Source organism: Esox lucius, chromosome 16 (assembly GCF_011004845.1).
Source record: "Esox lucius isolate fEsoLuc1 chromosome 16, fEsoLuc1.pri, whole genome shotgun sequence".
In the NCBI taxonomy this organism is placed as follows: domain Eukaryota; kingdom Metazoa; phylum Chordata; class Actinopteri; order Esociformes; family Esocidae; genus Esox; species Esox lucius.
Genome location: NC_047584.1, coordinates 912,575 through 925,592, shown reverse-complemented (window position 1 = coordinate 925,592; position 13,018 = coordinate 912,575). Strand labels below are relative to the sequence as shown.

The 13,018-nt window shown below is 39.9% G+C and overlaps 1 protein-coding gene across 2 annotated transcripts in view; it reads left to right on the top strand.

Moving 5' to 3' along the window:
• uchl3 (ubiquitin carboxyl-terminal esterase L3 (ubiquitin thiolesterase)) overlaps positions 1-11,737 on the top strand; it is a 28,932-nt gene extending 17,195 nt beyond the window's left edge. For both annotated transcript variants that reach the window (XM_010904369.4, XM_010904368.4), the window contains 5 exons: positions 1,828-1,913; positions 2,058-2,105; positions 3,537-3,612; positions 4,404-4,462; positions 11,001-11,737. In XM_010904369.4, the coding sequence (XP_010902671.2) occupies positions 1,828-1,913; positions 2,058-2,105; positions 3,537-3,612; positions 4,404-4,462; positions 11,001-11,084 (353 nt within the window). In that variant the 3' untranslated portion in view covers positions 11,085-11,737. The remainder of the gene's footprint in view (positions 1-1,827; positions 1,914-2,057; positions 2,106-3,536; positions 3,613-4,403; positions 4,463-11,000) is intronic.
• Positions 11,738-13,018: the final 1,281 nt, after the last annotated feature.

Genomic DNA, 13,018 nt, shown 5'->3' with positions numbered 1-13,018 from the left:
CAATATGGTGCAGTCGTCCTGTCCCCTTTGCAGAAAAGCATCCCCAAAGAATGATGTTTCCACCTCCATGTTTCACGGTTGGGATGGTGTTTTTGGGGTTGTACTCATCCTTCCTCCTCCTCCATACACGATGAGTGGAGTTTAGACCAAAGAGCTCTGTTTTTGTCTCATCAGACCACATGACCTTCTCCCATTCCTTCTCTGGATCATCCAGATGGTCATTGGCAAACTTCAGACGGGCCTGGACATGCGCTGGCTTGAGCAGGGGGACATTGCGTGCGCTGCAGGATTTTTTATCCATGACTGTGTAGTGTATTACTAATGGTTTTCTTTGAGACTGTGGTCCCAGCTCTCTTCAGGTCATTGACCAGGCCCTGCCGTGTAGTTCTGGGCTGATCCCTAACCTTCCTCATGGTCATTGATGCCCCATGAGGTGAGATCTTGCATGGAGCCCCAGACCGAGGGAGATTGACTGTCATCTTGAACTTATTCCATTTTCTAATAATTGCGCCGACAGTTTTTGCCTTCTCACCAAGATGCTTGCCTATTGTCCTGTAGCCCGTCCTGTAGCCCATCTCAGTCTTGTGCAGGTCTACAATTTTATCCCTGATGTCCTTACACAGCTCTCTAGTCTTGGCCATTTTGGAGATGTTGGAGTCTGTTTGATTGTGTGGACAGGTGTCTTTTATACAGCTAACAAGTTCAAACAGGTGCAGTTAATACAGGTAATGAGAGGAGAACAGGAGGGCTTCTTAAAGAAAAACTAACAGGTCTGTGAGAGCCAGAATTCTTGGTTGGTAGGTGATCAAATACTTACAGTGGGGAGAACGAAGTATTTGATACACTGCCGATTTTGCAGGTTATCCTACAAAGAATGTAGAGGTCTGTAATTTTTATCATAGGTACATTGCAACTGTGAGAGACGGAATCTAAAACAAAAATCCTGAAAATCACATTGTATAAAAAATTTTAATAATTAATTTGCATTTTATGACATAAGTATTTGATCACCTACCAACCAGTAAGAATTCCAGCTCTCACAGACATGTTAGTCTTTCTTTAAGAAGCCCTCCGGTTCTCCACTCAGATTTTTGTTTGTCTCTCACAGTTGAAGTGTACCTATGATAAACATTACAGACTTCTACAAGCTTTCTAAGTAGTAAAACCTGCAAAATCGGCAATGTATCAAATACTTGTTCTCCCCACTGTATATTGAAATTATTGTATCATTGTCATTCACGAATGAAAGAAACTAATATTTTTCTGCCATGAAATAGCTTTGGCTGTGTAAAGTTCATATTCAGTCTCGCTACCAGTTACTCAATTCTTAAGACGATTCCAAGTAGTAAGTTAGATACTAGTAAGCCTATTACTGGCTAATAAGCCGTTAAAACAGACAGTGGCAAAAGCCTTACATTTCATAGGTGCTATTTGTGGTGGAGATAAACTTAGTAAGAAATGTTAGCCAGTTTAACACAATGCTTAATGGGGCCTAGCAAAATATTAAAACTTGGCGTGATGTTAATGCGTGATAAAATTATCTAATGTCGAGATACTATATCAACACTGGGCAAACTTATAGCACCGTGGTATAGTGGTAAAAGACACAGCCACTCACGTGGGAGACCTGGGTTTGAATCCAGTGAGGGCAATAACATTTATCATTTCATTGCGGGCCTGCTGAAATAGCCTTGCCTGTTCCTTTTCTGGTTTTATTAAGTTATTAACCAATAAGAACAACTATAGTACTTTTATTTTACTATTTACCTGTCATTGAATGTGTATGGTATAACTTCATGTAGGTTTAATTTTTATTTCTACTTTTAGAGTCTGATTCTCCACTGAAAAGGTTCCTGGCTGAGTCTTCTAAATTAAGTCCTGAGGACAAGGCTACCTTCTTGGAGAATGATGAGGTATTTTCATCCTTCATCCTTTTCCAGAGTGCCAATAGAGGTTGTAGCTAAAGAGTTCAAACACTGCTGAGTGGTTTCTTGCTATTGGAGAAATAATGCTACTGAAATACTATGAGATGACTCATTATCCCCCCCCCCCCATAGAGTATTCGTGTGACACATGAATCCAGTGCACAAGAAGGACAGACTGAGGTGAGTATTCATTTACCAGGTTCACTATAGGCCTTGTTGACCCCTCTCCAAACGTAGCGCTTATGATTGTGACCATGAAGGTCTGTTTTGGTCTCGTCACTCTAAATTATAGTGTGCCAGAAGCTATGAGGCGTGTCAAGGTGTTGTGGAGCATATTGTAACCAGGATTTTTTTGTAGCATAGTTGCAGTAAAGGCTTCTTTCTGGCAACTCAACCATGCTGCAAATTTTTGTTCAAGTATTGTCGTATTGTGTTCCTTGAAACTACCACACCATCTTTTTCCAGAGCAGCCTGTATTTCTCCTGAGGTTTTCTGTGGATTTGTTTTTGTATCCCAAACAATTCTTCTGGCAGTTTTGGCTGACATTTTTCTTGGTCTGCCTGACCTTGGCTTGGTATCAAGAGATTCCAGAATTTTCCACTTCTTAATAAGTGATTGAACAGTGCTGACTGGCAGGCTTTGGATATCTTCTATATCCTTTTCCATCTTTAGAAAGTTCAATTACCTTGTTACGCAGGTCGTTTGACAGTTATTTTCTGCTCACCATGGCTCCGTATCTAGCCTGCTCAGTGTGTCCACGTGAGAGCTAGCAAATTTACTGACTACTTATACATTGATACTAATTGCACTTTAAAAAGCTACAGATGTGGGAAATTCACCTTTAATTGCCATTTTCACCTTGTGTGTCTGTAACAAGGCCAAACATTCAAGGGTATGTAAACTTTTGATCAGGACCATTTGGGTGATTTCTGTTATCATTATGATTTAAAAAGGAGTCAAACAACTATGTGATGATAAATGGCTTCATATGATCACTATCCTTCAATAAAATACATTTTGTTTTGCATGATTAATCACACTTTCTGCCAGGGTATGCACACTTATGAGCACATCTTTATCTCCATTCTACACTCCACAAGAAATGGAAAGAACATAGAGAAAATCTGTGCTAATTCCACCAAACATTTATTTTATGTTTCATAAATATCTTTTCAGAGGACTGAACTGAACCAAGTGTAATCCATAGTGTTTTTCTAAGCACATGGGCTCATAAGAAAAGTGAGCTTAGATCCCATGCAAAAACAGAATTGGCTGCTTATTTACCATCCAAAAGTGCTCTGTAATGTGGAAAACAAATGGATTGCTGTCAAGAAAGAAACTGGGGCGGACCCCAATTTGCCTTGCGTGTCTGGTACTCCAAAAAGATGGGTAGGGTTGGCAGGTCCTTTTAGAGAAAGCTGTCAATTTGTTGTTTGTATGTAATCATTTAAAACTGCTGTTCAGTCCGGGCTGACAGTCTTCTAGTGGGTGGGTCAGTGACCAACCAGTCTCACCTGTGCCAGTGCACCTGTTTCAGAGTTTAATAGATTCTTCTTTAAAATAAAATAATTTTGTCTATGGCCTGGGCATAAATGTTTTCTTTTTTTATAGGCTCCAAGCATAGATGACAAAGTGGACTTGCATTTCATAGCTTTTGTGAATATTGGGGGAGATTTATATGAACTGGGTAAGTGAAACAGTCTTTTCACTTAGAAAACCAGATATTAGTTGTGTAACCCATCCTATTAATTACCTCTTCATAATGTAGTACAAGATTGGATGTAATACATTTGTGGTGGATGTGAGCTGGACCAGCTGTCTAGTGACAGAAACACTCTTGATCCAAGAGGGGATATTACCTTGATCTGATGGCTAAGAGATCAGTTTCTCCTGTGGTAGACCTGGGTTAATTTCCTGTGAAAACGAAACCACTGTTGTGGAAATTAATACACTTTATGGAGAAAAGTCTGACTACTAAATTGTAACCTATATTCATACAGCAATAACAGGAAACCATGGTTAAGCTCAGATCCAACACACAGGTTGTTGAATGTTATCCGAACCCTGGCTAAATACGAGTGACCCCAGGGGGTCGCCCACTTTCCCCAGGGCACCAAATGGCCATTGTGAATTATCCTTTCAAGACAGATGGGCTATATACTTACAGAACAAAGAACCGATACGACCAAGATCTCTCCAACAGATTAAATGTCCTATTATCTGTTAATTTATTTTACAGATGTTAACCATAAACAGATAAACAAATGCCAAATGAACGCCAAATGTATTCTCCCACAATTCCCTGTCCCACACTACGTATACAAAATGTAATGCATTATGAAGAGCTAATTTATCGTAAGCGTTAGTATGCGTTTTCTTTATAAGTCTTACTATTCACTGCAGTAGGCATTTGAATAATGTCCAGCTGGAGAACCATGTATTAACATTTGTTTCTTGCTTTTTTGTTTTTTTCTCTAGATGGCCGCAAGCCTTTCCCTGTAATACATGGGGCAACCTCAGAAGAATCCTTCCTTGAGGTAAAGGGTTAATCAAAGCATCTGCTTGTTAAGATTTGACACAGTGAGGTTTTGATCAAAGCCACTACATGTGGACTGGAATGGGTGGGGCCCTGCTAAATCTACACGTGCAGGGTTATATGGATAAGTCTAAATATTAATTCACTCTATTAGAAGAAAATACATAAAACTACATATGCCCAGAGAAGCAATTAAAATCTGTACCATCAAGTGGTTGTTTTTAGTTAGTTTATGCAATACAAAAATGGTACAATGTGGGTAGCAGCAATATCAAGCCAAGTCGAAAAAAACTATAATAAATTCTCTATGAAGATTCTGCTGCAAATATAAGCTAGTTATGTGGCTTTAACTTTCAGCTGCTTAAGGTGTCTGTAATAGGATTTGAGACCAACAGATAAGACTGTACATGTGACATTTTATTGTTTTTTAAACAAGACAAGATAAAAAAAATAGTGCACGGATAAAGTGACTTCTCCATTTAACACTAGAACCACCAGGCCTTTCAGACCCCCAATATCCACCAGAGCCGAATGCCGTTCATCATCATTAGCCTACTAATCATCCCTATTAGCATACAAATTCTTCTCCGCAGCATCATTTCTGGATTTTTATTTTAGATTCCGTCTCTCACAGTTGAAGTGTACCTATGATAAAAATTACAGAACTCTACATGCTTTGTAAGTTGCAAAACCTGCAAAATCGCCAGTGTATCAAATACTTGTTCTCCCCACTGTATGCTGCCTCTGGGTGATGTAATCCGGAATCACAATTTCAACTTTCACTGTTATGCTGATGACACACAGTTATATATTTCAACAAAGAGCTTTGTTAGCAGATCTTACTGTGAACCTCGACGGCTGCATGGTCCTATCCCAAAAAACTGTAAGAAACCTTGGCGTTACCCTTGAACCTGACCTTTCCTTTGATGAACATACAAAATATATCTCAAGAGTTTCTTATTTTCATCTTCGAAACATTGCAAAAATCTGAAACTTTCTATCAAAAACTAATGGAGAAAAACAAATCCATGCTTTTATTACTTTGAGACTAGATCACTGCTCTTCTTTCCGGTTACCCTGACAAATGAATAAATAAACTTAAATTAGTGCTACTAGAATCCTAACTAGAACAAAAGAAATTGAACACATTACTCCTGTACTAGCCTCTTTACACTGGCTGCCCGTTAGGGTTAGGGCTGATTTTAAGATTTTATTGTTAATCTATAAATCAATACATGGACTTGCTCCTACTTACCTCACTGAAACGATCCAGCTATACATACCTACACATAACCTGTAATCGCAAGATACAGGCCTTAATTGTACCTAGAATCTCTAAACAAACAGCCGGAGGCAGGGCCTTTTCTCATAGAGCTTCACTACTGTGGAACGACTTGCCAATTAAGGTTAGAAAAACAAACTCAGTGCAAACTTTCAAGTGTCTACTAATGACTAATCTCTACAGCACGGTCTATGATTAGGTGTTGTCTGGCCCAGGGGCGTGAAGGTGACCAGAAAGGCTTGATACTGTCCACCTTTGCTGTCTTGCCAGGTAGGCTCTCATCGCCATTGGGATGCCCTCCCTCCAATGCCTCTCGGGGGCGGAGTCACTGGCGTGTTGTTGTCTCTCTGTTGTGCACTTGTGCAGTTGGGCTGTACTCTGCTGGCAATACTCTGCCCTCATTCAGGGTGGTTGTGGTTGATGGTTGTCCCTTTGGTTGATGCTTGGCAATGTGGGTGGATTGATTTCCTGCCTGTTGGGCCCTGTCCGGTGCCTCCACCAGATAGGGCCACAGTGTCGCCGGACCCCCCCGTCTCAGTACCAAGGTCTTACGCTGCTATATTATTGTGCTGGGGGGAGTAGGGTTAGTTCTCCTTCTCCACTATAAATCGTTGTTGATATGAGGAATGCATTTTCTGAATTTTCCCAGTCTCCTCCCATTTTGAACTTAGGAGGGCATGAGGTCCTGGCCCACATCTGTGGAGTACCTGGCTTGGGGGACCTGTTGCTGTCCCTGTCCGGAGTCCACCTGGTTGTGTTGCAGATCAAGACGATACCTGACGATTTCAGCTGGCACTGTGCTGACCCCCTTTGTTTCCTGGGTCCTAAAATGAGCATTTCTGTTTTTCTTGAGTTTAAAAGCATCCACTCTGTCATCCACTTCCTAATATCTGAAGTGCATGCTTCCAAAGTAGCTAATTTTGGGGCTTCATTGAAATATATAACTGTTTGTCTTCACCATAACAATGAAAATCACCCAGAGGCAGCATATATAGTGAGAACTGTAATGGGCCCAGAACAGAGCCTTGAGGAACACCAAAACATACCTTTGATTGGTCAGAGGATATGCCATCCACACATACGAACCATAGACTGTATATAAAATGGACGACGCCCTTTCGCTCTTTTCCATTGGTGAAAAATGAAGCCACCAGTGTCCCGATACGGCGCGGACATCTTGGACTTGCGTCTGCGCAGATAGCGATCTTGGGACCAGTTCTGCGCAGTAGTTATGCGCAGTAGCGAGCAGGAAGTAAAGCCGTAAAGCCGCAAAATCAACGGCCCCTCCCCTGTGCCCCGCCCTCACTCTCCCTCGCAGAATGCGCATACCGTAATCAATCGCAAGTCCAAGTACAGTACAACCTTTGCTTGTTAAACCTAGACGATATGTTATAGCCTAACTTACATCATGTTTAACCTTAATTTAGAATAGGCCTAATACAAAAAGAATTGGTAACTTCTAGCTAACAATCCCCTGCTAGCTATTAACATGGCTATTAACGAGGCTTGTTGTCTTTTAGCTAACGTTAGCTAGCCCATTACATTTATTTACTAATTAAATAGCTTATAAATTTAACTTACCGAAAAAAATTCAAAGATCGATTGGAAATGCCAGATCGGTTAGCACAATGTACTGCAGAACAACCCATTATGTCCGTGTGAAATTATATCAATTATAGAAATTTAGAGATTAAATGTAAAGCTCCAATCTCCTCAGTCCTCCGAAGGAGGATGGCGCTTCAGTGGCTCCTTGGCTCAGATAGCTGTCAATCAAAGCTGTGAATCACGACGTCACACCACCGTTTTTAGAGCATTAAATAACTAACTAAAAACCAACTTATTTTAAAAACAAACTCTTGAATTTACATTAGCGTGATACAAACTACAGTAAATGACAGAAACCAGCTTCGGAAAAAAGATAATTGAAGGGTAATTTAATTGTTTAGTTGGTCTCACGTCCCATTGAATAACATGGGGAGGGCGGGGTTTATGACCTATACTGGGACCACTCACCAGGGGGCGATCGAGACATTTTGGCTTCACTTTTCAGGGCTTGTGCGGCACGCTTGATACGAACTGATATCTTTCAGATAAATACGATTTAAACCATACCCGAACATGTCCACGTAGCCCAATTTGGGTTTTCAGTCTCTCTAAGGGAAGGGATTGATCAATAGTGTCAAAAGCAGCACTAAGATCAAGAAGCAACCGGACGGATGCAGAACCTTTGTCCGAGTCCATTAGATGGTAATTTGTTACCTTCACGAGTGCAGTCTCAGTACTACAGTCTGAAACCAGACTGGAGCATTTCATAAATGTTATTTGTCTTCAGGAAGTTGTTGGGAAACACATTTTTCTAAGAATTTTGAGAGGAATGGGAGGTTCGATATTGGCCTATAATTGTTTAATATGTCTGGCTTAAGGCTTATTTTCCGCAATTTTTTGTGAGTTTGGTACATAGGAAACTTATACTTATTTCGCTTATAATTGTTTTTGTTATTGTCTCCCACTGTTCAAATAAAACATTAAAATTATAGACTGATAATTTCTTTGTCAGTGGGCAAATGTACAAAATCAGCAGGACATCAAATACTTTTTCCCCTCACTGTATATTACCCCAAAAATCATGAAGATGCGTACTTGGAAAATCCACCTGAAATAGTTGCAATATTTTAGGCTTACAATAATGCAGCTACTGACAGTTGTAGCCAGCGAAGTTTCTGTCTATCCTGGCCCAGGAAGCATCCACAGATTCGTACTTGAAAAATTCACCCAAAATAGTTGCAATATAACCATGAACAGTTTTATTTTAGGCGTACTATAACGCAGCTACTTCAGGTTGTAGCCAGCGAAGTTTCTGTCTATCCAAAACAAATCCTAATGCCTAATTTGACTGTGATAAGATTCAAACATTGGACCTATTGGTTGCAGGTCTGTGTCCCTAACCACTATGCTATTTAACAAGGGGTAGTCAGTCAGACACAGACATTCGCTCTTCTTGGCTGGCTCCGCTTATGCGGTCCTGCAAAAAGCCAAACACACTAATAACCTATGAATCTGAAAGTATATTTAGGTCATTTCTAATAAGTTGTTTGAAACAAAATGAGCTTCATGGTCACAAGCATAAGCGCTATGGTTGGAGAGGGTTCAACAAGGCCTATAGTGAACAGTATACCATCCCCATTGTGAAGCATGGTGGTGGCTCACTGATGTTTTTGGTGGGGGGAGTAAGCTCTAAAGGCATGGGGAATCTTGTGTATATGTATGGCAAGATGAATTCAGCATGTTATCAGAAAATACTGGCATACAATTAGCATTCTTCTGCACAAAAGCTGCACATGGGATGCTCTTGGACTTTCCAGCATGACCCTAAGCCCAAGGCCGAGTTGATCCTCCAGTGGATACATTAGGAAAAGGTGAAGGTTCTGGAGTGGCCATCACAGTGTCCTGACCTTAATATCATCAAGCCACTCTGGGAAGATATCAAATGTGCGGTTCATGCGAAACAACCAAAGACTTTGCATGACCTGGAGGCATTTTGCTAAGATGAATAAGTAGCAAGAATTTGGGGCCTCATAGACAACTATTACAAAATACTTTTCTTTGTTGCCATGTTTTGTTTTTTGATTTTGACATTCTGTTAAAACTTAGTTGAATATGAATCCTGTAAGAAATAAGACATGTTTTGCCTGCTCACTCATGTTTTCTTTACAAATGGTGCATATATTACCAATTCTCCAAGGGTATGCAAACTTTTGAGCACAACTGTATATAGATAGATTGATAGATATTCTACGCATTCTCTTCATTCGCCCCTTCTGCCTTAGGCAGTTTGAGACAGATGTTCTGATTAGGGCTGAGTGGGATGTTTTTTTTACTTGACCCTGCTTTTTCTGCTGGAATGTTGGGTCCAGCAGGGAGTATATCCTGGCTCGCTTGGTCCACCGTAAACCACTTCGAGCTAAGCCCTCTAGGGGGCGGAGCTCCACGACATATAATGTTAGTTACTGGGAATGTAACTCCAATAATATGAGTGGAGTGGAGCCCCCTAGACCTGATGCCCTTTCTTCCCCCACTGTTCTGGCTGATGAAATTGGCAGGAGGAAGTGTAATGGTATGCTCGGGGACTTACAGGGGAGACGTACATAATGCATTTTTCATTGACGGCCGTGGACACCGCGGGTAAACCACTAGGAGCTAAGCCCTTTAGGGGGCTCCGCTCCTCTCATATAACTGAAGTTACATTCCCGGTAACAAACATTAATCTATTGGGTTATTGTCAAACTATATAGAATACTTAAAAAAAAATAATTACAGATTGTTGGTGTGACATGAATAAGTTATCAAAATACCGAGAGGAGTTATTAGAAAAAGACAACTTCCAAAATGAATAGGCTATGTGAACAGCACATCTTTGCAGGTCTCTTCCGAGTGTTGTAGTGGGGCTATCGAGTTGATTTCAATGCCAATGCATAGCTCTAGCAGTAAGGAATATAGTTGGTATTTCGTTTCGTGCATAATTATTTAGCCTAATACATTTGTAGAATATTCATCTTAAGTAAAATGAGCAGAGACATTTCTAAGGGACATGCTAGGATGTGTGTGCGATTTAGTTTCTCTTTCTCTCCTAATATAAAAATTGTTCGGTGTAATACCTTTGTTGAATTGGTGACTGTTAAACAATATCCTTGGGGTTTCGTTTTGTGAATAATTATTTAGCAGAAGACATTTGTAGATTTACATTTTAGATTTACATTTGGTGATTTAGCCTACACCTTAAGCCGAATCTCCTATTGAAAAACGGTAAGGTGTGATAAGTAGCATATATCGTTTGTATTATGTTTCAATAATAACCTAATTACATTTTTAATGGTCATGGAAATCTTGTATTTAATTTGTAAATTAATTCAAATTGAGCCAAGGCTGATCATTCATTTGGGATTATCGTGCATTCATCCATTTGTCATGCATTCAGTGAGAGGTAAATAGTCTCAAAGTAGTTGTCTGTTTGTCAGTTTAGAGTTCTGACAATGTAACAGTGTAATATAGGCCTATTTAGGAAAAGTCATGGAAGGAGGAGGGTGTAGCTTTTAAAATGGCAGTTTTATTTTATTACAAACTCAAATGCCAATTGGCACATTTTGCAGTTCTAGTGTTAAGATGGTATTTTTTTGGTTGCAAACATTTCAGCACCCTTGTTATCATCTTAATTGTCATGTCAAGTACACAATGGTTAAATTGGTTTTCTTTGTTACAGGATGCCACAGAGGTTTGTAAGAAATTTATGGATCGGGATCCCGGCGAGCTTCGCTTCACTGTGGTTGCTCTATCCAAGGCATGAACCTTTCACTGCGGCTTACACTTTTTTTGATGACCAACCCCCAAACAAAGAAATATACAACTGCCAACCAATCTCAAGTGCTGAATTTTGTAAGCTTGTTAACATTTTTGCGGAATAAGTTTGCCTGTGGTTGAGAACACATTTTAACTGGAACTGACTTGTCTGGTACTAAAAGGGCCATGAGTGTCAGACTAAAATTTTTCATGCCCCTGACAGTTATTGCGGGGGGTGTGATTACAACAGATTAACAAGCTGAAGTAACCCCTAGACAGGTTTAAATTCCGAACTAACAGTTAAGACTAAGATTGTGGGAGAAAGAGATGGTTATGAAGATGCTTAGAGCTAATAACAGGGAGAAAACTCATTTCAGCATGGACATTACCATTTAAGGAATCCAACATTTTAATATTATCAACTATAATATTATTAACTTGTCACAATATATTGTTTTACTTTTTAAATTTAATGTTGAATTGGCTTAAATGGCAATATGTGGACTGTGTAGGCTATTTAAAGTATGTTTTTATTATTGACCGACATGGGGCGTGGGTTTAAAAAAATATGCGAATGACCATCACCTACCACAAATATGGTGCCTGCCTTTTCAAAAAAAATTAAATAGTCACACTGTCGAATAAAAAAATACATTGCTTCCTTTCTTTTTTTTTTTTTTCCTCTTTCAAATCATGTCTTATAGCTGCACTACCATTCAAAAGGTTTCCATAAAAACATACATGAAATGAGTTTGAATAGGAAATATAGTCACTGACAAGGTTAGAAACAGTGATTAATTAAAATCATAATTGTGTCCTTCAAACTTCGCTTTTATACAACCTTGCAGAACTTTTGGTGTTGTCAGTTGTGTAGTTGTCAGTTTGTTGAGGTAATCTGAAGAGACTTCACCCCATGCTTCCTGAAGCCCCTCCCACAAGTTTGATTGGTTTGATGGGCACTTACGTACCATACAGTCAAACTGCTTCCACGACAGCGCAATAGGGTAGAGATCTGGTTGGCCACTTCATTATAGACAGAACACCAGCTGATTGCTTTTTCCCTTAATGCTCAAATAAATTAAGGGAAAACATAATCATCACAGTATCATCAACACCAAGTCAGTTAAACTTCAGGGATATCAATCTGTCCAGAGACATAAGCAATTGTGAATCAATGTCACGTGTTTTTGTGCAAATTACAACATGTGCACTGGAGAGGCAAAAGCAAGACAATGGAATGATTTTGCAGATGGTGGCCACAGCCATTTGCGCTCTCCTTTTCATTCCTGACTGATTAGTGTCCTTTTCACTACTGGTAGCATGAGGCGGTACCTGCAGCCCATTCAGGTTGCACAGGCAGTCTAGCTCCTCCAGGATGGCATCCATACGTGCCATTGCAAGGTTTCCTGTGTCTCCCGGTACAGACTCAAGAGCATGGAGGAGATTCCAGAAGACACAGGCCATTACATGAGGAGAGATGGACAGGGCATCAACACAGCAGCAGGACCAGTATCTGCACCTTTTGTAGGGATATTTTCATAAAGAGTTATTTCACATTAACTTGATTAAGAGTAGACAGAACAATGAATCACTTGTATATTAATTAGGTGTTACTTGATTAAGCGTTGAGCCTGAACAATAAGGTACACGGTTTGGATTTTGGTGTGTGCGTTAAGGACAGTGGGAGCATCTTATCTGTACTCTTGCTCTGGTTCCACTACTGTTCCTATGGTCAGTAAAATGAGTCGTTATCTCATTTTGAAGACACAAGGACCTGTGGCTTGTCCTTGACTCTATATGGAAAATCTTGGGAAAATGAGTGAGCTCTTGGATCAAATAATCCTTGTCTTCAGAGAATATGCTGAGTAATTATGAGTACATCCAGAAATTAGCATAATGGGAGGACCTAATATCATTGTATAATACTGTTTAAAAATGTCT